General features: G+C 45.3%; 1 protein-coding gene across 1 annotated transcript; it reads left to right on the top strand.

The window, feature by feature from the left end:
• Positions 1 to 513: 513 nt before the first annotated feature.
• Positions 514 to 25,470, top strand: BRME1 (break repair meiotic recombinase recruitment factor 1; the record flags this gene model as incomplete). The annotated part of the gene is made up of 7 exons (XM_084249978.1): positions 514 to 544; positions 5,378 to 5,552; positions 14,703 to 14,976; positions 18,083 to 19,291; positions 22,733 to 22,809; positions 24,949 to 25,041; positions 25,320 to 25,470. The coding sequence occupies 7 exons, from the start codon at positions 514 to 516 to the stop codon at positions 25,468 to 25,470; spliced, it is 2,010 nt and encodes a 669-aa protein (XP_084106104.1).
• Between the last annotated feature and the right edge of the window lie 31 nt (positions 25,471 to 25,501).

The following is a 25,501-nucleotide window of genomic DNA, read 5'->3' as shown; positions in this document are numbered from 1 at the left end:
TCGGTTTTGGCTTATTTGGCCCCCAAAGCTGGAAGGAATTGGCAGTGACTCCTGCCCCGTCAGGGCCCCAGGCATCTCCCCGAAGGTTACTCCTTTGAAGGTCCCCAGGTGTTCCCTGGAAAGTCCTGGATGTTCCTGGAAGGACCCTAGAGACTCCAGCCTGGACGGGAGGGGCTTCACACAGCCTACCCCAACTTAGGGACTAGAGTTGAGGTCTCCATGGTTTTCCACAAAGGACACCCCTCCCCTGCTCTCAGACCCTGGACACAAGATGGACAATTCCCTCCCTGTGCCCTGTGGCATAGAGGTTGACTTAGCAAACTGTGGTCCAAGGTAGCTGTAAATCCCACCTGGTGTCCTCTTGACACCCAACTGTCCTCTCAGGACAGCCCCATGGGCCAAGATAGGGGTGGGAATGGCTTGTGCATCAGCCAAGGCTACTAGACCTGTACCCAGGGACTGCTTATAATGATGGGATCTGCTTGTTTTCAGATTTTTCAAAGGAGGGATAAAATGAGTAAGAGGAAGAAGAGTCGAACCTCAGGTATATTTATGTTCATCTGTTTCTTCTTTATTGCTGCATCTGCTTATAGAAGAAATGCAGGCTTATTTATTGTAGGAATGCTAAAATGAACATCAAGCTCTGTAGAAAAAGCACAAAGACTTAATATATGCTAGAAAGTAAAGTATAAATTATGAAGAAGTGCATTCATCAAAAAGTGAAAGCTTTTTGGAGCTTCTTCCAAGAGTCTCACAGCCTAGGGGAAGACCCCAGGGAGCTGTGTAGCTGCTTTCAGGCCCTCTCTCAGAGATGACCTCTGAACAGAGCTTGAAGTGCTACAAGGCCATCTGGTATGTGACTCAGTGTTTCAGTCTAGAACCAGAACCCTGGTTCCTTTCTGCTTTTAAGGAAGTACCATTTTCTTACATCCTTATTAAAATTTTGACAGGATAGGGTTTCTCCGCTCAGATGTGGTCACTGTAGCCCTGGGTTCCTTTCATTTCTTCTCATTCTGTGATGGCAGATGACTCTGTGCCTCAGTTTCCCCCTTCTGTAATAGGGCCTAATAAGAGCACCCACTGTTTCCTTTAAAACAGTGACTCTCAACCTGGTCGGGGGAGGAATTTGCCTCCCAGAGAATATATAGTAATGTCTAGAGAATTATTTGGGTTTCACAGCTGATGGGTATGTTTTGGGGGGAGGTGGTACTAGCATTTAATGAGTTGAGGTTAGGATGCTCAGAATTCTACAATGCACAAGACAGCCTCCACAGCATAAAGTGATCCATCCCCAAATGTCAACAGTGCTCATCTGAGAATTGCGCCCTAGAGCTCACATGTGGATTAGTATTTGCAAAGCACCAAGAATGGACCACAGATAACAAGTAAATGTGTGCTGCTGTAAAAAGAAAAAAAGTCTTCATTTTGAAGTAATTTGGGAATTACAGAAAAGTTGTGAAAATAATTCAAGATTCTGTCTGCTTTTCCCCAGCTCCCCCTATTTTTAAAGTCTGACAGGATGATGATGATACATATAAATACATATATATGTATATATATATATATACACACACACACACACACAAACGTATATATAGTAGTACAGCATAAAAAAAGAGGAAGTGAACTTCAGTGCACTGTATCATCCAATCTTTGTCTATACAAATACAGTACTTCTATGGGAAAATAGAATCATCACACATACTGACCTGCATTCTACATTTTACACTTCAGGTATATCATGACTATCTTTCCTTATCAATATGCATGTAGAATTTCCTTCAAAAAGAAAAGTACCCAATATTATATGTTAGAACTCTATTTCCCTGCATTATCTAAAGTAATTTAAACTTCTTACCAGTTTAGAAATGACTTCTTAGTGTTTAATGAACTTAGAGTAGCACTCATTTTTTTCCCAAAACACGGGACAAGAAAGAAATTATTAACAAACTGAAAACATTTTGTGTTTATATGATCAACAGGCTGCTCAGAGGCATGGGATTTCTCTGACCTTGAGGAAGGAAGCTGGGGATGGCCAGGCCCACCCACAGTTGGTCAATTGGAGCTTCTCTTGGCACTGTCTCCCCAGTTTAGTGGACCAGGCTAGCCCAGGACAGCTGTTTTTGTGTGTCCTGGGTGGGGTCTCTTGAGAGGAAGACAATTCTGGCAGGTGTGAAAGAGACTGTTTCCTCTGTCTTTGACCTTTGGTGTTGAACATAAGTTTCTGCCTTAATATTTCTTAAAATTAACTCCTGTGGGGCAGATCATAGGAAGGAAATGGGAGGGTCTTCACTTCTGTTAATGTGTTATTGCTTTTTATTTAGTACAAATGTCCATTGGATCAGCAGAGCAAGCTAGTGTTTAGGCACCTTACAAAACACAATAAATGGGCAACTGTCCTCACGGGTCTTGCCTGCCTGTGACTATGGATTTGCCTCCCTTTTGTTCCTTCTTTTCTGATAAATCTGTCCTTTTAAAATGTAAAAGAAAGAAAGAAAGAAACCTAATAAATGAAGCTGCTGTATTTTGCCATTTCTGGCTCATCACAGAGGGGAAAGTGTTTGTGGAAAAAACATTTGTAGAACTTTAATCTGGGTGCAATTCAGGGGTCAGCACTAGAGGTGCAGGTAAGAGGCAGGGCCAGGATAAAACCAAAGGTACCCAGACTTACTTCCTCACGGTGAAGTCAGGGGAAAGAAAACTTCTCACGGAGAGAATGTATCAAATAGATGGGAGTAAAGTTCTAAATGGACACACAGGAGACAGACCTGACCAAAATAGGAGAAATTACAGCAAATTTGTGTGGTCCAGAATAAGGCTGAGGAGGAACCAAGCAATTGGCGCTGAGAAATGGGGGTGCATATAATGGATTTGCTTCAAGATGGATAAGGAGGGACCTCCCTGGTGGCCTAGGGGTTAAGTCTCAGCACTATCACCACTACAGACTGAGTTCAGTCACCAGTCAGGGAGCTAACCATACGGCGAGACCTCTCCTATCTTCCATGTTCCTCTTAGTATATTTCAGTAAATCTGCTTATTCTGCTCCCCACTCTGTCTCTGGTGAATCCTCTCACACACACCCTCCCACCTCTGACCTATACCCCAGCGCTTGTATTCATAAAAAATAAAATAAATCTTTTTTTAAAAAATTCTCCTTATGGGGCCTCCCCGGTGGCGCAGCGGTTGAGCGCTGGGTTGCGAAGCTGCCCGCAGCCTCTGCGGCGCCGGTTCGATTCCCGGCTGCTCCCCGGCCACCAGAGGAGGGTCCCACATGGCGCGCAGACCTCTCCTGCCGCCCGCTGCTCCCCTCAGCAGTGTACTTCGGTCCTTCTGCCTGCTCTGCTCCCCGCTCTGGCTCTGGTGAATTCTCTCACCCTCCCGCGCTTCTGACTGTACCCAGTGCATGTATAAACGAAACAAACGAACAAACAAACAAATAAAGAAAGAAAACATGCCTCTATAAAAAAAATTTAAAAAAAAAAAATTCTCCTTAGTTTTCATCTTTCACATTTTGCTCACATTCTTTTTTTTTTTTTAAAGATGTGTTTATTTATGCATACAAGAGCAGGGGTACAGGCCATAGATGCGGGGTGGGGGGGTGAGGGGATTCACCAGAGACAGAGTGGGGAACAGAACAGGCAGATTGATCAAAGTACACTGCTGAGGGGAGCAGTGGGTGAGACAGGAGAGGGCTGCTGCGCCATGTGGGTTGCTCCCTGGCCAGCCGGGGGATCGAACTTGTGCTGCAGAGGCTACGGACTGCTTCATAGTGTGGTGCTTAACCCCTTGTGCCACCAGGGAGGCCCCAAAAATAAAATAAATCTTTTTTTTATATTGAATATATATTTAATTTCCAAATTAAGCATTGAGCTTTTTTAATATTGAATACATATTTAATTTCCAAATTAAGCATTGGACTTTTTTTTTTTAAATCTTAAAAAAAGGGAATATAGGTCAAAAGGGATTTGACTGAACCCCAGGAAGTTCCAGCCTGGGTCCCGTTTGTTCTCTTCATTGTCAGAAGTAAGGTACATCAGCACTCAAGGAATGCTCAAGGACACTTGAGTGTATTGGCTCCAGAGTTGGACTGCCCAGATCCCATTCCAGATTCCCTGGCCTCTGTGTGCCTTGCCTTTGTCAACCAATATGATGAGCATAACATACAGAGAGACACAACCTTGAAGTTGCATCATAACACACAAATTCTCAGGACAATGCCCGGTATGGAACTCACTAGAGACAACTCTCAGCATTTGTTCATTGAATAAGTGATTAGATTGGGCTCAGATTTGGGAGGAGTCTTACAAGCCAGCCATTACGAGCAGTTTTCTGTGTAAGGAGGTTTCCTTTATTAACAAATAATAAGTACTTTTAGGCTCTAAATTGCTTTCAGTGATGGGGAAGGTATTATAGAGATAGAAGGGGCCAAAAGGAGACCAAGACATTGCTTCCTAGTACTTGATCACTCTGGGATCTTGTCTCCCCAAAGTGAATGTTCTTAGGGCATCATGGAAAACTAGAGTGGTACATAATTTAGTCTTTAATGGTACATGATACAATGTTTTCTACATGTGTTTATTCCGTCCTCTACCTAGTATTTATTGAGTACCTACAGTACACCAGATGTGCCCTTTAAGACTCAATAAGGAGGGCCTCCCCTGTGGTGCAGTGGTTGAGCGCTGGGTTGCGAGGCTGCCTGCAGCCTCTGCAGCACCGGTTCGATTCCCGCCCACCGGGTGAGGGTCCCACATGGTGCGCAGACCTCTCCTGCCGCCCGCTGCTCCCCTCAGCAGTGTACTTCGTCACTCTGCCTGTTCTGTTCCCCTCTCCGGCTCTGGTGAATTCTCTCACCCTCCCGCGCTTCTGACTGTACCCAGTGCTTGTATAAATGTATAAATAAATAAATAAATCTTTAAAAAAAAAAAAAAAAAAGACTCAATAAGGAGTAAGGCAGGTGAGGCCCCTCTTTACAGGTTGTAGTGGGAGAGAGACATAAAATAACCCTATACACTGGATACTTCCCAAAAAGCTGTAACATGAATAAAACTGAGCTTGGCCTAAAAGGGAATCTTTTGCAGAGAAGTCAGGGATATCCCCTTTGCAGGGAAAGTTAAGCTGTGACCTGAAGGGGCCAGCAATTACCTCCAACCACTTCCTCAGAGAGACAGACAACTGGATCAGGCCTGGCCGTCTTGGGATTTATGACTGAGGAGTCATGGCCTTCTAAATCCTACCTGCACGTGATTCTAACCTCTCTCCTGCTCTCCAGGTGGCCATCGGAGCAGGGGTTTCTTGCCCTTGGGTATGCCTGCCTACCTCGCAGCACCCAGAGGTGAATGCTCCTGGTATCCTTCCACTTTCTTTGTCTCTCAATCAGGAGAAGGGAGCCGTCCTCCAAAACCCCCAAAGAATGCAAGGCTGGAAGAGTCTGATGGGATCCCTCAGAGTTTTGAGCTGGACCATTTGCATCATCCCGAAGAGACAGAAGGCAGATCAGGACCCATTCCCTCTGCAGATTGGCGCTGGGAGGAGCCAGGAGGGGTGGCCTCCAGGTAAGTGGGACAAAATATTCCAGCAAACATAACATGGTGGCTTGGGCCTCCCTGGTGGTGTAGGGGTTAAGTCTCAGTGCTATCACCACTACATTCTGAGTTCCATTCCTGGCCAGGGAGAAACCCACATGGCGCAGCAGACCTCTCCTGCCTCACCCGCTGCTCTACGCAGCAGTATCTTCACTCAGTCTGCCTGTTCTGCTCCCTGCTCTATCTCTGGTGAATTCTCTCACCCTCCCATGCCTCTGATTGTACCCCAGTTCTTGTATAAATAAATGAATCTTTAAAAAAAAAATAACCTGAAATAAAACATAACATACTGGCCCGGTGGACAGAATATAAAAGGGGAGGGGGCCAACATGACCAGTACAGTGCCAAGCATGCCTCCCACCAGGGGCTCAGGGCCTGGGATTGTGCTTCTTGAAGCTTTCCTCCTATGCCTCTCGACTCTAGAAATTTGCATTTCAACCATAGGCAAGGAAAACCTGACATTTTCTTTTTTTTAATTTTTATATTCCCCATACAATTGCAACACCCTAATTTTGACCCTAATCCCTCTCCTCCCCACCCCCCACCCTCCATAGAGTGTCTCTGGTTCATAGTTTTTTGTTGATTTTGATTTTCACTTTCTTATAGTTATTCTTTTTCCTGGTCCCTTATTTAAGTTTTCTAGATTCCTGCTATGAGTGAGACCATTCGGTATTTTTCTTTTTCTTTCTGGCTTATTTCACTGAGCATGATCCCTTCCAGCGCCATCCATGTTGCTGCAAATTGCATGTGTTTATCATTTTTGAATGCTGAGTAATATTCCATGGTGTATATGTACCACATCTTCTTGATCCAGTCATCTATTTTTGGGCATTTGGGCTGTTTCCAAAGCTTAGCTATTGTAAATAGTGCTGCTATAAACATAGGGGTGCAGGTGTTCTTTGGAATTGGTGTTTCTGTGTCCTTTGGGTAAATACCTAGGAGTGGAATTGCTGGATCATATGGAAGCTCTATGTTTAGTCAAGAAAATCAAGAAATCTCCACACAGCTCTCCATAGTGGTTGGACCAGTTTGCACTCCCACCAACAGTGCAGGAGAGTTCCTTTTTCTCCACATCCTCGCCAACATTTGTTGTTGCTAGTTTTTTTAATATGTGCCATTCTCACTGGTGTAAGATGGTATCTCATGGTAGTTTTGATTTGCATTTCCCTGATTACAAGTGATGTTGAACATTTTACCATATGCCCGTTGGCCATTTGCATTTCCTTTTCAGAGAAGTTTCTTTTTAGCTCTTCTGCCCATTTTTTGACAGGATTATTTTCTTTGTTGTTGTTGAGTCTCATCAGCTCTTTGCAGATTTTTGTGATCAGTCCTTTATCATTAGTGTTGTGTGGAAAAATGTTCTCCCAGTCTGTGGGGTTTCTCTTTGTTTTTGTTATTGTCTCTTTTGCTGTGCAGAAGCTCTTTAATTTGATGTAGTCCCAGCTGTTTAGCTTTGCCTTCACTATTACTGCTTTGGGTGATATGTCTGTAAAGATGTCTTTGATGTGCATATAACAGTGTTTCGCCTATATTTCCTTCTATGTATTTTATGGTTTCAGGTCTTATGTCTAGTTCTTTAATCCATTGTTGAGTTGATTTTTGTGTATGGTGTGAGGTAGTGGACAAGCTTCATTCTTTTGCATGTAGCGACCCAGTTTTCCCAGCACCATTTATTGAACAAACTTTCTTTGCTCCAGTGCATATTCTTTGCTCCTATGTCAAAGATTAGTTGACCATAAAACTGTGGGTTTATTTCTGGATTTTCTATTCGATTCCATTGGTCTGTGTGTCTTTTCTTGTTCCAATACCATGCAGTTTTGATGATTATGGCTTTGTAGTATAGTTTGAAGTCTGGGCGTGTGATGCCTCCATTCCCTTCTTTTTTTTTTCAGGAGAGCTTTGGCTTTTCAGGGTTTTTGGTGATTCCATATGAATCTCATCAATAATTGTTCTATTTCTTTGAAGAATGACATTGAAATTTTTATTGGAATAGCATTGAATCTGTATATTGCTTTTGGTAGGATGGCCATTTTAATAATGTTTATTCTTCCAATCCTTGAGTAGGGGATGTCTTTCCATTTCTTTGTGTCTTCTTCTATTTCTTTTATTAGTGTTTTATAGTTTTCTTTGTATAGGTCCTTTACCTCTTTTGTTAGATTTATTCCCAAGTATTTGATTTTTTTTTTGTTTCGATAATAAAACGGATTTTTTTTTTATTTCTTCTTCTTCAGATTTATTGTTTGTGTATAGGAAGGCTACTGACTTTTGCGTGTTGATTTTGTATCCTGCCACTTTACTGAACTGACTGATAAGTTGAATTAGTTTTTCTGTGGAATTTTTGGGGTTCTCTATGTATATTATCATATCATCTGCAAATAGTGATAGTTCGACTTCTTCTTTTCCTATTTGGATTCCTTGTATGTCTTTCTCTTGTCTTATAGCTCTGGCTAGGACTTCCAGTATTATATTGAAAAGCAGTGGTGAGAGTGGACATCCTTGTCTTGTTCCAGATCTTAATGGAAATACTTTCAGCTTTTCACCATTGAGAATGATACTGGCTGTTGGCTTGTCATATATGGCCTTTATGATGTTGAGGTATGTTCCTTGTATCCCAAGAATTTCAAGGGCTTTTGTCATGAATGGGTGTTGCACTTTGTCGAAAGCTTTCTCAGCATCTATTGATATTATCATATGGTTTTTATATTTCTTTTTGTTGATGTGTTGGATAACGTTGATTGATTTTCAGATGTTGAACTATCCTTGTGTCCCTGGAATGAATCCTACTTGGTCGTGGTGAATTATCTTATGGATACATTGTTGGATTCTGGTAGCTAAAATTTTATTAAGGATTTTTGCATCCATTTTCATTAGGGAGATTGGCCTGTAGTTTTCTTTTTTTGTGTTGTCCTTGTTCGGTTTTGGTATTAGTGTAATGTTGGCTTCATAGAACGTGTTTGGTATTGTCCCTTCCTTCTCAATTTTTTGGAAGAGTTTTTGAAGGATAGGCACTAATTCGTCTCTGAATGTTTGGTAGAATTCATTTGTAAATCCATCAGGTCCTGGGCTTTTGTTTTTGGGGAGGTTTTTGATTACCATTTCAATTTTGCTGTGGTCTGTTTAGGTGTTCTATTTGTTCTAATTGGTCTGTTTAGGTGTTCTATTTCTTCTTTATCTAGCTTTGGGTGATTGTAGAGTTGTAGGAATTTGTCCATCTCCTCTAGATTGTTGAACTTGTTTCCATGTAACTGTTCATAGTAGTTACTGATTATTCTTTTGATTTCTGCTGTGTCGGTTGTGATTTCTCCTCTTTCATTTATGATCCTGTTTATTTGTGCTTTCTCCCTTTTTTCCTTTGTGAGCCTGGCTAGGGGTTTGTCTATTTTATTGATTTTTTCGAAGAACCAGCTCTTGGTTTCATTGATCTTTTGGATTGTTTTTTCAGTTTCAATTTAATTTATTTCTGCTTTGGTTTTTATTATTTCTTTTCTTCTACTGGTTTTGGGGTTTTTTTTGTTGTTGTTCTTTTTCTAGATCTTTGAGCTTCGAGATTAGGTTGTTTCTTTGAGTTCTTTCTTGTTTCTTGATGTGAGCCTCTATTGCTATATATTTTCCTCTTATTACTGCTTTTGCTACATCCCATACATTTAGGAAATTGGTGTCCTCTTTGTCATTCAATTCAAAGAATTTTTTAATTTCTTCTTTGATCTCCTCATTAGTCCAGTGGTCTTCCAGTAGTGTGGTTTTCAATCTCCATGAGGTAGGAGAGTTCCTTGCCTTCTTTTTATGGTTTATTTCTAGTTTGATGCCTTCATGGTCAGAAAAGATGGTTGGTATGATTTCAATCTTGGTGTATCTGTTGATGTTTGTCTTGTGTCCCAGTATGTGATTGATCCTGGAGAATGATCCATGTGCGCTTGAGAAAAATGTGTACTCCGTTTTTTTGGGGTTTAGTGTTCTATAGATGTCTGTTAAGCCCAAGCTCTCTAGATCCTTATTTAGAGCTTTAGTGTCTTTACTTATTTTTTGTCTCGTTGATCTATCCATTGTTGATAGTGGTGTGTTGAAGTCTCCCACTACGTATGTGTTTTCTCTGATGTCTGTTTTCAGAGATGACAATAATTGTATGATATATTTGGGTGCTCCTTCGTTTGGTGAATGTATGTTAATGAGTGTTATTTCTTCTTGAAGTATTGTCCCCTTGATCAAAATGTAGTGACTGTTGAGGTCTCTTTTTATCTTTTTGAGTTTGAAATCTGTTTTATCTGATATAAGTATAGCTGTTCCTGCTTTCTTTTTTGGTCCCATTTGCTTGTAGGATTGTTTTCCATCCTTTAACTTCGAGTCTATTTTTATCTTTTGTAGCTAAATGTGTTTCCTGGAGACAGCAAAAGGTTGGGTTTTGTTTTTTAATCCAGCCTGCGACTCTGTCTTTTTATTGAAGAGTTTAGTCCATTTACATTTAGAGTTAATATTGATATGTTAGCATCTGTGTTTGCCATTGTGTTTGTCTTTCCTTTGATTTTATTTATTTACTGTTTTAATAACTTTTTTTTAACCAGCTATTCCTGATTTTATTTTATTTTATTTTTATTTATTTATTTGTTATTTATTTATTTATTTTATTTTTATTTATACAAGCACTGGGTACAGTCAGAAGCGCGGGAGGGTGAGAGAATTCACCAGAGCCAGAGCAGGGAGCAGCGGGCGGCAGGAGAGGTCTGCGCGCCATGTGGGACCCTCCTCCGGTGGCCGGGGAGCAGCCGGGGATTGAACCGGCGCTGCAGAGGCTGCGGGCAGCTTCGCAACCCAGCGCTCAACCGCTGCGCCACCAGGGAGGCCCTTAGTAACTTTTTTTTTTTTTTTGGCCTTCTTTCGTTGTTATTCGTCCCTCTGAGGTTCTGGCTTTAGGACTCCTTGTAGTATTTTTTGGAGTGGGGGTTTAGCTGTAATGAAATTCCAGAGTTTCTGTTTGTCTGGGTAGGTCCTTATTCTTTCTTCATAGAGGAAGGAGAGCTTTGCGGGATAGAGTATTCTTGGTTGGCATCTGTTTTCTTGGAGTCTGTTGACTATGTCCCTCCACTCTCTCCTTGCCCGTAGTATTTCTTCCAAGAAGTCTGATGTCAGCCTGATTGATTTTCCTTTGAATGTTATCTGTTTCTTCCCTCTTGTCAGCTTCATTATTTTTTCCTTGTCCTGGATTCTTGGGAGCTTTACTATTATGTGTCTTGCTGTATTTTTTCTTTTGTCGTGGAAGTTTGATGTTCTTCTTGCTTCTTGTATATCAATTTTCAGCTCCTTCTTCACGTTTGGGAAGTTCTCTTCAATTATCTCCTTAAATATTTTCTCTGTTCCTACATCTCTCTCCTCTCCCTCTGGTATTCCTATAACTCTTATATTTCCTTTCCTCATGGAGTCAGATATTTCCCGAAGTCTTTCTTCAGTCTTTTTCCTTCATACTTCTCTTTCCTTTTCTGTTTTGGTTCTTTTTATTTCTGTGTCCTCAAGAGTACTTATTCATTCTTCCATTTCATCTATTCTGCTTTCATTGCTTTTCCCAGAGTTCTTTTGTGCCTCCATTAATTCTTTGATCTCTTGCATTTCTTTTACTTCCTTCTTTAGGGACTCAATTTCATTCTTCTGATCTTTGATTATTTTCCCCTTATCATTGTTTTCCTTTATGACTTCTGTCAGTTTTTTAATCATGGCAATTTTAAATTCTCTTTCTGGAAGGCTCAGAAGTTCTTCCAAGTTACTGTCATTGCAATCTGGGGGGTGGTTTTCTTTTTGTGGTGTGCTTTTTTCCTGAGGAGTTGCTGGGTTGTGTGTGGTTCTTCTACTCCCTACTGTCTGTTTTCTAATTTGCCATATGCATAGGGACACTAGGTTGCTTGGACTGGCCGGCATCTTGGGTGAACTTCTCCGCTCCCCTCTGGCTCCTCCGGGAGCCATCTGTCACTTTCAAGCAGTCTTTACTGAAGAAAGGTCCCTGTTCTAAAATGCCGATGCGGGGACACGCTCCCCTGCACGCCTGGTCTGCCCCAGCGGTGGGTTCCCACTCCCCCTCTGGGCTCGGATTGCAGGCCAGAAGGGGTCTGGCGTGAGCGAACTTCCTAGCTCACCCCTGGTTCCTCCGGGAGCCTTCTGCTGGTTTCAGGCAGTCTTTACTGTAGAAATGTCCCTGTTCTAAAATGGCGATGCGGGACGCACTCCCTGTGCGCCTGGTCTGCCCCAGCAGTGGGTTCCCGCTCCCCCTCTGGGCTCAGACTGCAGGCCAGAAGGGGCCTGGCGTGGGTGAACTTCCCAGCTCACCTCTCTCAAGCAGTCTTTACTGAAGAAAGGTCCCTATTCTAAAATGGCGATTCAGAGACAGGCACACTCTTCCGCGCGCCCAGTCTGCCCTGGCCATGGGTGCCCACTCCCCTCTGGGCTCAGACTGCTGGTCAGAAGGGGCTTGGCGTGGGTGAACTTCCCAGCTCACCACTGGCTCCTCTGGGAGCCTTCTGCCGAAAACCAGACATTTTCAAGGTCACTTAACAGCTATGTCCTAGCTGGCTGGGCAAGTTCATATTTATCCCACATTCCATTGTTTTGTTTCATATTTATTCATTTTCCCCCATAACTCTTCTTAATCAAGAAGGAATTCAGAGTCCTGTTTATGAAATAATAGCCAATAAGAGAAGAACAATCATCATGTTCAGCATGCTAATAGTAAACATATATATCAGTTCATTGACTCCTCAGAGCACTGAAAAATATTTTTCTGTCCCCAGTTGACAGGTGAGGACCCTGAGGCTAGCACATGACTTACCCAAGGCCACTGCATTGATGCAAGGCACACCAGGGTTCTGGTTGTATCTGATTCCTGTGCTCTTAACAACTGTAGTTTCCCAGTACCCCCTTTTTTTTTGCAAGAAATATGTAATTAAGCATGGTGGAAAAGAAAGACCTGAAAAACAGTTTATTCTTTCCACAGTGTTAGACTACATATAACTATAGCAAAGTAGAAAGGGGAGCTAGCAGGAGTTAGGAAAGAGAGATTCCTGCTAGCCAGAGTCTAATTCATAGATTGAACTAGGAAATTTTCTGAATATAAAGTTGAGGCATGTAATTCTGACAAAACTGTTTTCATGAATGGATATGGTGTGTCATCTCGTCATTGCTGTCTTAGGACTAAAGGCAGCCCTGTTGTCTGTGTAGGTCAAATAGGGTACCACATGTCACATTTAAGCCTTCTCCCAGACATTACAGTGTCACTATGTTCCTCACTGTGGAGAGACCAAGAGGGTTGATGGAATCTTGGCTACTGCCCACCTTGCTTTCTGAGTCCACAAGGACAGTTAGGACCTACAGAAATGGGTCCCTGCCCTTATTCTTTTCTTTTTTTAATGTCTTATTAATACCACATACACAGAAATACATCCCAGAAGTCTCCGAAACAATCCATCCTGATTAAACATTTTTGAAAGAGTTGCTATCAGTTTCTAGACTGATTTTGCCTCCATAACTTCCACTGACATAGTTTAAGCCGATTAATGTATCTTCATGCTTTTTTTTAAAGATTTATTTATGCATACAAGAGCTGGGGCGCACGCCAGAGATGCATGGGCTGAGAGGATTCACCAGAGACAGAATGGGGAGCAGAACCGGCAGATCTATTGAAATACATTGCTGAGGGGAGCAGTGGGCAAGACAGGAGAGGTCTGCTGTGCCATGTGGGTCACCTCCCTGGTGCTCTGTGGCTACGGATAGCTTCATATTGCTGCATCTTAACCCCTTGTGCCACCAGGAAGGTCCCTGTTTCTTCATGCTTTTTCCTACTCTACTTCCAAAGTTGAAATCATGGGAATTTTGGTTCTAAATTTTTATCTTTTTTTTTTTACTATATTCAGATCCACATGTATTTAGCTATAACTGTCTCGTCATTTTTTTAATAAAAAGTCCTTGTTTTTTTAGAGCAGTTTTACCTTTACAACATTGAGGGGAAAGTACAGAGATTTTCCATATACCCCAGGCCCCAGCTCATGCAAAACCTCCCTCATTATTACCATCACTCACCAGAATGGTACATTTTTTACAAGGAAGAACCTACATTGACACATCATTATAACCCAAAGTCCATAATTTACCCTAGAGTTTATTCTTGGTATTGTGCCAAGAGAAAACTCTATGAAAATCCTGTTAATTTGGTGTGAGTCAATTCTATGGGTTTGGATAAAAGTAGAATGACATATATCCACAATTATAATATCATACAGAGAGTATTTTCATTGTCTTAAAAATAACAATTACATATCCATCTCTTTCCCACCCCTGACTGCCATGTATATTTTACTGTCTCCGTAATTTTGCCTTTCCCAGAATGTCATATAGTTGGAATCATACTCATATAGCTTTTACAGAATGACTTCTTAGCAATGTGCTTTTAAGTTTCCTCCATGTATTTTAATGACTTGATAGCTCATTCCTTTTGGCATTAAATAATGTTCTATCATCTGGATGTACCACAGTATATTTATCCCTTTACCCACCAAAGGCCACCTCAGTTGTTTCCATGTTTTGGCAATTATGAATGTACCCTTTTTTTTTAGTGTCTTTCATACCAACAACTTATCTTCTCTTGAATTTGCAGAGTTGAGGACGGGAGTATCATCAGTCCCAGTGAGAATCCCTGTTCTTATTTCAGGAGTCTGTTTCTGGGATTATATGGGCAAAGTGCCATCAGAGCAGGTGCTTGGATTCTGGATGCAGGACTTCACCCACTGCCCAACAGGTGTTACCTGGAACATGGCTGGCCCCTCCACACCACCTTTCTTTAAAGACATTCCAGAGCCTCCCATTTAGGAGAGATGTTTAGCGCTACTTTTCCTTTGAATTTCATTCTCTGTATCACTACATATGTACACTGACAGCCTGGAGGACATTAGAACCTCCTCTTCTATTTTGTCTCTCTCCACCAGCTTCCCTGATGAAGAAGCAGGAGCTCCCTTCAGGCTCCTCAGACGACCAGAGAAGGAACAAGTCCCCATACCTCCTTCCCAGGTTAGCCTGATTTGTAGCCTCAAGTACATACAGAGGACACTGCCTCCCTTCAACTGAATGCTGCCTCTTCATTGTCAGCAGCTGCTCACAGTCTACAGAGGCTGGTGGGAGTATTTGCTGGGGACTATGGATGAGGGCCACATGGGAGATAAGAAAGAAGCTGATCTTGGGAGTGTGCTTGTTTTTTTTTTTCCCCCTGCAGCTTCATTACTTATCTGTACTGATGCTTATTATTGTTACATCTGGTTCACAGAGCTCAGTTGGGAGGTTTGTCCCCCAGTATGCAAAACCCAGAATGACAGCAACACAAACAGAGACAAGGGAAGAGGACCTCATGAGTAAGGCCTTTCGCTCGGTAAGGACCTAAAATTGGCCAGGCTGAGCCCTGTAGATGCGCAGCCTCTTGGCCCAGCCTCAGCGGCTACGTGCAGCCTTGATTTTCTTTGGCAATAGCTAGACCTGCACCACTTAACCCCCCAGCTCTCTATTTTCAGTGCATGACACCACAGGTGTATATGGATGCACAGGTTTTCACAGACCTGTTAAAAACCCTCAGGACAGCTTTACACACACTGAAGCATTCAAGGCCAGAGCGCCCTTTTGCACAGGATACATGAGGGTGGTAAAATTCAGTAAAACGTCCACTCACATGCTATCCCTGAACCCCTTTGCTTCTCAGAAACTTTACAGCTTGTTCTCTTGTCCTTACCTTCAAGAGATCCAGGGGTTACAATGTCTCTGGTAGCGTGCACCCAAAAATATGAGTAATATGCATCCCCAGCAGCTGTGTTAGTGACCTCCAAGATCTCCTTTAGTGGGTGAATGGTTAAACAAATTGTGCTCCTTTCATACCATGGGACATAACCCAGAAATAAAAAAGGATGTAATTAGTGATACATACAGTTACCTGGGTGGATGTCTAGGGCATTATGAGAATGGGAAAAGCCAGCCCCAAGAGTCATGTACTGTAGGATTCTGTTGACAAAATTATTGATTGGCAGAATTATAGGATGAAGGAGAGACTGGTGGTAGTCATGGTTCGGAAACAGTGGGTCGTTGTGGGTGGGAGGTGGGTGAGGCCACAAATGGCAATATGAGGGATCCTTGTGTTGGGGCTCTTCAGTTTCCTAGATATGGGTGTGGATACACAGTCTCCACTAAAAAGATACCCTTCCACAACATAATGCACACACGCCAACAAGTACATGTACACAAGAGAGCCAAATAAGGTCAGTAAATCTGATTGATGTCAGCATCCTGGTTGTGATTGCACATTACACACTCAGTTCTGCAAGGTATTACCTTTGGGGCAGCTGGCATAAGAGGTCTTTCTCCATCATTGCTTACAACTATGTATGAAAATACAATGACCTCACAAAATGTTTAATTGAAAAAAGAGAATCAATAATCTTGCCATCATTGGTATCGCTGAGCTGGGTAGTTGCCAGTGGCTTCACTAAAGCCACATCGACTTGCCTTGCCCTTCAGTGGTCTAACATTTGCAGTGTGGACCCTCTCCTAGAAAGGTCAGACCTGGTGGGTGTAAAGAAATAACTTGGAGGAGATGTCTCCCCTCAGCACTGACAATTGTGTGAAAGAAGTGGAGCACAGCTGTTGTCTGTGGGTGCCTAAAGGCACAGGACTCAGTCTCTAGTATTGAAATGACTTATTTACAGTTCATTTTAAAGGGTGAGCTGATGGTGAGTGTGAGAGAAGAGAGTGGTGATAGGTTGACGCTGCATGTGGGGCCTGAATGACTTCAAGGAGGGAGTTGATGTTGGTTGATACAGAGAGATTTTGAGGGGGACGCTCAGGCCATGCTGTTGGTTATGTCACATGGAAGGTGGCCCAGAGATGCCAGGTATCTTCAGTCGGACAGATCTGGGTTATAGCAACTAAAAAGGTTTAGACCTGAGCACCTGGAAGAATGGGACTCCCATCTAACCTAGGTATTGTGCTCCATCTGGGTCCCAATTGAGGTCTCCTCTCCCCAAGCTGCTTTATGGACATTTCATTATGGACATTTCATTTCCCTCTCTCTTTTGTAACTTTTTATCTTGAAATAAGGATAAACTCATAGAAAATTGCAAAATGATATAGACTCAAGTGCCTACAGACAGATGAATAAACAAAATGTGGTATATGCATATGCAGGAACAGATATTTGTACCCCCATGTTCATAGTGGCATTATTCTCAATAGCTAAAGATAGAAGTAACGCATTTCCAAGGAGAGAGAAATGAATAAACAAAACATAGCATATGGTCATATGTCGCTTGACAATGTCTCAGTCAAGGAAGGACCACATATAGTGGTCCTGATAGTTGTCTTGATAGGCTGTACCATATAGCCTAGTGTGTAGTAAGTAGTAGGCTGTACCATATAGGCTTGTATAATTACACTCGATAATGTTTGTACAATGGTGAAATTTCCTAACAATGAATTACTCAAAGTATATCCCTGTTGTTAATTAACATGTGAATGTATTCATAGAGTAGAATATTTTTGAGCCTTGAAAAGGAAATCCTGATACAACATGAATGAATCTAAGGGTCACTATGCCAAATGTAATAAGCCAAGCACAAAGCAACAAATACACATGATCCCAATTATATGCAGTCCCTAGAGCTGTCAGATTTCTACCAAAAATGTAATGGAGGTTACCAGAGTCTGTGGGAGAAGGGAGTTGCTTAGTGGAAACAGTTTTAACTGTGCAAGATGGAAGAAAAGTTTCTAGAGATGGATGGAGGCAACAGCTGTACAACAATGTAAATGCCTTAGACCACCGAACTGGATGCTTAAAAACGGTCAACTTATGTTATATATATTTTACCACAATTAAACAAAAGCGGGCCTCCCTGGTGGCACAGGGGTTAAAGTCTCAGTACTATCAAGCTAATACCAGCCACTACAGCCTGAGTTCAATCCCTGGTCAGGGAGCTAACCCACATGGCGCAGCAGACCTTTCCTGTCTCACCTGCTGCTCTCCTCAGCAGTGTATTTTAGTCAGTCTGCCTGATCTGCTCCCCAGTTTGTCTCTAGTGAATCCTTTCACTCCCCATACCTCTGACCAACACCCTAGTTTTTGCTTGTATAAATAAATAAAAATAAATCTTAAAAAAAGAAACAAACAAACCAAAACAGCACATTGAGGTCCCTGTGTGCTCCCTTGACTTCCCCTAGTGGTAACATCTTGCCTAACTGTAACCTGTGGTCCACTTCAGGCAACTAACATTGGTGCAATGCACATGCCCCCTCAATTCTTACTCTTTTACCTGCAGGTAGCTGGTATTGCTGGGAGAAGTGGGGTTTTCTGTGCTTCAAGTTCTCCCTCCAACCCCTAGCACAATGCTCCATTCTGCACTGGTACTGAACCCTATATGCCTTGGTGTCTGACACTTTGTTCAGGGGCAATAATAGCTAGAATGAATACCCAAGAATGAGTATTTTTCTCTCTACAGGAAACACAGCCAGAGCCCAATGCCCAGCAGGCAGGAAGCCAGCCACACTCCAGGCCCATTGTCCAGGAGGCCAGGGAGCCAGGAGACCAGCCCCAGGCAGATAATATCCATCCCCAGCATAGTGACCAAAGCTCTGAGACACTGGTGCCCAGCAGCAGGGATTCTCAGCCCAAGGTCTCCCCTGACATCTCTCTAGAAAGAGAGACAGTGCCCTCTGTCTCAGAGAGGATCAGCCAGAACCAACTATTAGAGCCAGGGAACAACACACCAGATGGTAGAAGCAAAGAGAGCGCTTGGGTTCCGGGTGGTCACAGCTATAAAGTGCACCTGTCAAACATTGATGCTGAAGAGAAGCCTGAGCAAGGATCCCCCCAGAAGGGAGAAATCCTGCAGGGAGCCAGGGCTGACCTACGTGAAGGACCCCAGGAGGAAGGAGAACCCAGATCTGTAGCACAGGGCCTCCCTAATGACATGCAGCTACCTAGCAGAAGTGGCAGGGAAGCAGAACAGAACTTCAGCAACACAACATGCTCCTCCCTCGGGATTGTTGCCATCACAGATGTGAGCACAGACCCCGCTGAGTTCGAACAGAGAGCTCTGGAGGTGGCTGGCCCAGATGGGCAGGCCAAAGCCAGGACCCCTGATGGAGGGCACAGTGAGGCCCTGCTCAGCTGCATTCCTCTCACTGGGAAGACCACAGGAGATAGAGGGGAATCAGGGAGGGGAATTGAGCCCCCTAGTGATATCCCCAAGGGCCCTGAAGTTACCCTGGCTCAGGTTCAGGGGATCCAAGAGCCCACAGTAGGTGCAGAACATACCAACCCTCCAGCTTCAGAAATGGACCCAGATGCTGATCAGACACAAGTGTCAGGCCTGGATGAAGAGGGACTGGGAGGTATGCTGTTGCAGCCCTCTACTGAAAAGCCAGCCAAGTTAAGTATCCAGAGCCATGAACAAGACCTCAAGGGGCTCAGTTTGCCCCTTCAAGCCTCCACCTTGCCAGTGCACAGAGAAGTAGTGAGTGGTCCTCAGCAGACTAGCACCCTTCAGGGCAGCCCAGATGCCTCTGCAGGCCGGCCCAAACACCCTCCAGACTCTACAGACCAGACTGCCTGGGGGGCGTCCCCAGCCCTGGAATTCGACTTCCTGCCAGATAGCCAGATATGGGAAGCCCTGGAAGCCCCTGACTTTGAAGCCCCACCTGAACAGGTAAGAGCATTTCCTAGTGACAGCCCAACTTGGGCTGGGCCAGTGCCTAACTACTTTTTTTGGTAAGATTTATTTATTAATGCCTACAAGAACTGGGGTACAGGCCAGAGGTATGAGGGGGCAGGAGTGAGAGAACCCACCAGAGACAGAGTGGGGAACAGAACAGGCAGATTGACTGAAGTACACTGCTGAGGGGAACAGCGTGCAAGTCAGGAGAGGTCTGCTGCGCCATGTGGGTAGCTCCCTGGCTGGCCGGGAATCAAACTTGTGCTGCAGTGGCTGCGGATAGTTCATAGGTTGCGTCTTAACCCCTTGCGCCACCAGAGAGGCCCTGCCTAACTATTTTGAACCTGCTCCCAAATTGCCCAGTGGCAGGAAGATGGGGCATGTGGCGATATGTTCAGACGAGTCTAGGGGTCTGATTCAAAGCTTTTATAGGAAGGTTAGTGATTTTCTAGAGAGGTCAGACTTGCCTTTCTGTGGGGCCTACCTGAGTGGGAGCTGAAGAGTCCCAGGTAGCCCCGGGACATAATTTGTCTGCCCAAGCAAAATGTATAGTAGCCTCCCCAATCTGACCAGCACCCTTGGGTGTACCCACTCCCTTTATCCTTCTTTACCCAGCCTTGGCTGCAGATTCCCAAGGGTACCTTTGGACCTGGAAGAGTGACCTTATGACCTTAAGCTGGGCCTGGAAGATGGAACTTCATCTCCTCAACTAGAAAGAGCCTTTGCCCCTCCTTAGAGTCATTCCAGGGCCCTGCTATGATTCTTTTTCAAACATAGGAATGGAGGTTTCTTTTTCTGTTGGATTTTTGCTTCCTTCTGACATCTGCCCCCCAACAAGCAGTGTGAGAGCCTCCCTGACTGCTCACCTGTGAGGCAGGTCTGACCCTGCCCAGCCCTGCCCCCTGGGGAAGTACCACCACCCTGGCTGCTGGCAGACCTGCGCCTAGGTGCAGTGCTCTGCAGTTACACCCCTTAAGGTAGGCGGTTCTCTTTCCACACACTGGGTGCAGCCAAGAGGCTGAAGGAGGTTAGGTGACACAGCTGGAGGGGAGGAGACCAAGGTCAGACTCACTCTACAGCTGCACCTCAGCCACCCCATTCTGGAACTGGGAACTTCACTTGCTTCATATATGTTGACCTGTGTTTTTTGCTCTCCCTGTTGAGGCGATTTTTAAAGCACACTCAGTGCATATTTATGAAGTACTGCTCCATGCCAGGCATGGTTACTGTCCCATAAGGTATTTTGGAAGCACCGTCCTCACCTGTCTCTCCACTGAGCATCTTAAACCCTGTCATCCCAGCACTTAGTCTACACAGCCCCAAAGTACCCATACTTGCAGAAAACCAGCTGTTGTACCTGTGCACGCAAAGCTGGGTTGGGTGAATGTGGATGCCGCAGCGCTGCTTTCCCAAAGCATGGCCCAGGAGTCATTTTCAATCCACACTGTGCACCTATATCCTTCCTGCGCAGGAAGGATATAGGCTGGCTCCTCCAGCCACTCACTTCTTTGTCACTGAATGAGCAAGATCTGGGAAAGCAAGTCACAGTGTGGATGGATCATTCAGATGATCATCTCCTAGGAGAGGTACTGGACAAGCTGAAATTTTGTAATTAGAGCCTCAACCCTCAAAAAATGCAAACCCCTCACATAAATTGTCCCCAGTCTCTGGCTTCTTGGGCAGTGGCTAAGGGAGAAGGCTGGGGATTCATTGGGAGGTTTGGTGGAATCCAGCAAGCAAAGGAATGAGCCCTTTTGGAAAGACCACCAGCAGGTACACTTTGGAAACACCCAGGAATTCAGGAATCAGCAGTGTGAGGGCCAGCCAGCCAAGTGGTCAGACTCGCCAGGCCTGTCAGGGGAGGAGGCACTGCTCTGACTGGCTGCCAATGCCCAGACAAATTTCATTTTGATACTGGGTGTTCCTGAACAAGTCAGGGCAATGCAGGCATGAACAAGTTCCCATGGGAAGGTTCTAGATGCCCCTGCTGGAACACTGCGTGAGCAGGGACACTGGGAGTAGAATGCAGGTAGATGGAGAGAGCGGCAGCAGCAGCTTCCCACCAGCAGACCCTCTGCCTCACTAAGGCACAGCCATGAGCACTGCTCGGGAGGTTTAGGAGTGGCAATCTGGAGGCTCTCAGAGGCCAGCAGCAGTGAGGGACCAGGTCATTGTACAAGACAGCATAATGAGCATCATGTAAGAAACTTATTCCCCCTGGTCCCTCTTAGGCCTTCAGGAGTGGGCCTCCAGCACATTCAGTGGGAAGATGGCCTTGCTGTCTCAGACAGTTACATAACCCTGGTGGGAGTGGTGGTAGCTTTTGAGAGAGAGAATATTCCTCCGTGGCCAAGAACAATATACTGAGTTGGATGAATATGTGCATCAGATTCTTTGTGAGAGTTGCTTACATGAAAGTTGATCAGATGCGTGGGAGATACTATATTGTCTATAGCTAGGTTTCAACCAGCTGGCATTTAGGGTCAGAGTACTCTCTAAGGTAGGGCCCCATGTACTCTAGGTTGTTAAGCAGCATCACTGGCCTCTCCCTACCAGATTCCACCAGCATTCCCATGACCAGAAATGTTTTCAGACACTGTAAAGTGTCTCTTGGGACAGAATCATCCCAACTCCTGGGCTGCAGGCAGCCTTCGTGCCTGTTCCTTTGGATTCAGGGATCCTTTTCAGGTAGCTCAAGCCTGTCACCACATCCCCTACCCTATTTAGGGCGTCTCCATTCAGAAATACTCTCCCCACTCTGAGACTTTGGTATCCTCAGAAGAGGCCCAGAAGCCCTGGCCTGGTTACTATACTGCAGCCTCTTTGAAGGGACACATGTATTCTCTGTGATTGAACTTGACATTTTCCACAGAAATTAAGCCACTGTTGACATGTAAAAACCTAAAGTTATCAAGGTTATCTATCAATAATATTCTCCCCTATTATGAATTTTTCCCTCCCAATATGTTTGCAAAATCTTTTCCTGACATGAAACACAGCATATTTGGCTGACTTCCTCCCCTTGTCCCAGATGCCCACCTTGCCCCAGTTGCCACCATTCAGGGTCTTCTGTGTACCCTTGTAGATATTACATGATAAGCAGCAGACAATAGCCTACCTCAGTTGTTCAGGACAGAGTATTTGGCACCAGAGCCACCCACTGGCATAGAACAGATCAGCCTGTCAGAAGGTATAGGCTGGGAGAGGACCCTGGGTCAGTTCTCTCCTGAGGGAGGAAGGCTAGAGCACCAGGCTAGTGGCCCACAGGTCTAGTCATCATGGTGCCCCTCCGCCATACCGTCTTTCCTCTGCAAGAGTTCTGGCCTCCATGACTCTGGTGTGACTGAAGTAAAATGTGCCATCCCCTGCTTGACTTTTCCTTTATTGTGTCGGGTTTGCCCAGCTAGGCTGTTCACACGTGTGTTCTCTTTTCAGCTGTTACCTGTGGGTCCTCACTGGCCCAGTGCCAGCCCATCTGTTGATGGAGGCTCCCTTGATGAGACTCAGCAGAGGTAGGCTGGGTACGAGGCTGCCCCAGGACCCTTCCCTCAGTGGGAGGCCTCCGTCTGTCCCTGGGAGGGACAGAGCAGCCTCCCAGTTCTCCCTTATCTCTCCCCAGTAGGCCCTGAATTCTCCCTCACCCCTGATCTATGAGCTCCATTTTACCCACAAGGGTAGTGATGAAGGGGACCCTGGATCTCCCTGTCTGGGCCTTGCTTTCCTCAATCCAGTAAGGAAACCAAGCCCTGTCTTTCAAATTACACATGTCCCCTGGTCCCTGCCAAGTACAGAGTGAGTGACCACCATGCTACACCCAAACCAGCATCTCTACCCAGGAATACTGGTTGGCGCCCCAGTTACACAAGTTATTTGAATTCATGTGTGTGTGTGTTTTTTTAAGATTTATTTTTATTTATGCATACAAGGACTGGGGTAGGCCAGAGGTATGGGGGATGGGGGCAAGAGGATTCACCAGAGGAGTAGGGAGCAGAACAGGCAGATCCACTGAAATACACTGCCGAGGGGAACAGTGGGTGAGATAGGAGAGGTCTGCGCCATGTGGCTGGGGGTTAAACTTGTGCTGCAGAGGCTACCAATAGCTTGATAGCACTAACACGTAACCCCTTGCACCACCAGGGAGGCCCATCATGTGTGTGTTTTCTAGAAAGGGGCTCTCCAGAGCTTCCTCCGATCTCTTTTGAGGGGGGATGCCCCAGATGTAGCCTTGGTGGGCCCTCAGTGTCTCATACCTGTCCTGTCTCCTAACTTACTGCTTGGCCCTCCTCTCCTTTCTGTAGACACCAGGTGTGCTATCCCTCCATCCTGGGGAGTGGGGGGCCTTGTCCCCACTCCTAGAGGCTCTCACCTCCTTCCAAGTCCTCTTACCTACCTTGCCAAACACTAGCCCTGGGCGCTGTCCTCTCCTACTACCTCCCCACCCCATGTGACCTCTATACAGGGATGGCAACTTACCAATTATTTATGGCCAAGTTTCTGTTTCTGTCTGGTGGGTATGGAGCAGGGTTAGGGATACATCCCTGGGTCATTTGTCTCTTCCTGTTCCTCAGGGTGAGGAAGCATTTTGCCCACTCCTGCCCTTGTCACATCTGTAACTCATAGCTCTTGTTCCACTTGATGTCACACATACACACACACTGCAGAAATCAGAAGCAGTTTAGTCAAAGTGACTGCACTATTTGAACAAAGAGGAGAGACATCTGGGTCTGAATTGCTGGTGGCCTAACTGGGCTGGTGTGACCCCACATGGACATCTGGAAATCCACAGAGCAAGTCCTGGGGCTGGTCAGTGGCCCATGGCTGAGACACTCAAGAGGCTAAAGCCAGCCAGGCGTAAAGGTGCATCTGAGGCAGGCAGAGAGCTGGAGTTCCTGCAGTGACAGCTCAAGAGGATACTCCTAGCCTGGGATGTGGGAGACTTTAGGGGAGCCACTGATCTGAGGCCAGATGGGTGGGCCCTGCCCATGTACAAAGGCTGCACACATGAGATGTGGCCACTTCTTCCATGAATGTTAACCCCATGCAGCCCCTGGTCTTCCGGAAACTGTTATGGGAGCTGGGACAAAGCATGCAGCTTTGTTCTAGTGAGTTTGGGGGTAAGAAACAAGGAAATTAGAAAGTCTTGTGGAGAAAACAGAAGCACTTGTTACCCCATCCAAGGAGGGTAATAATTGGCAAAGAACATTCTAGAGTCCTAGGAAATGCTGAGGGGAATGGAATTAAATGTGGCTGGAGTAGAGGGAAAAGGAAGAGAGGGAGGAGATGGGGTCTAGAGGTGCCAGCAGTTCGTGTGGGGCTGTGTGTGGGGGTTGGCGGGCCAGGTTTCATTTTCTCAGCAACCCCATGCTGTGTGGGGGGACAAGCTATAGAGGCAGGGGCTGGGAACGGGGTGGAGGAGGTGTGTGGCTGTGGGATCTGTCCAGGGGAGAGTGGCAGCACTCTGGGTGTGCTTTTGGCAGGAGAGCCAACAGAGTTGGCCATCAGGGATCTGCCTCTGGTGGCTTCATATCTGGAAAGGATGTGGCTAGCTGGAGCAGGGCAGCTTGAGTATCTGGAGATGACACATGAGGCCCAGCTGCAGTTTGGCGCAGCTGCCAGTGAAGTCAAATATGTCTTCCCTCCTTTCCCACCAGGACCTGCATGGGAATTAAGGCCTATGAAGCCACCAGCTTGGAGGACGCCACAGACACTGTACGAGGCCTAGTCATTGAGCTCTCCAACCTGAAGTAAGAGCTGGGCCTGGATCCATGGGGGACAGGCACAGAGGATGGGTGCTAGGGTCTAAAGAGGATGGAGAATCCAGTGTAGCAGCAAGACAGGAACCTAGGCTTCCCGCCAGGGGCTCCCAGAAAGCACTAGCCTTCAGAATATACACCTAGCAGAATGACTAGTTTCTGAAGTTGGGCTGGAATCATCTCAGTCCTCCTGGTCCTGACTCTGCCTGTGTGTGTGCGCGTGTGTGTGTGTGCTGTAATCCCACAGCTCATGTGGTATTTCCTCATAGCCGGATTATCATGAGTGCCCACCGGAACCTGGAAGCCTTCAAGTGCCCCAGCTACTATAAGGCAAAGTCATCCGGGAAAGCCTCTGTGCCCTTTGCTTCAAAGGAGACTGGGAATCTCCCCCAGGGGGGGTTCTCATGGAAGGATTTCTAGACTGCTTCCGGATGGCCTGTGGAGCAGGCGC

Source organism: Talpa europaea, assembly GCF_964194135.1.
Source record: "Talpa europaea genome assembly, chromosome: 12".
NCBI classification, from domain to species: Eukaryota; Metazoa; Chordata; class Mammalia; order Eulipotyphla; family Talpidae; genus Talpa; species Talpa europaea.
This window is presented reverse-complemented; position numbering and strand designations above follow the sequence as displayed.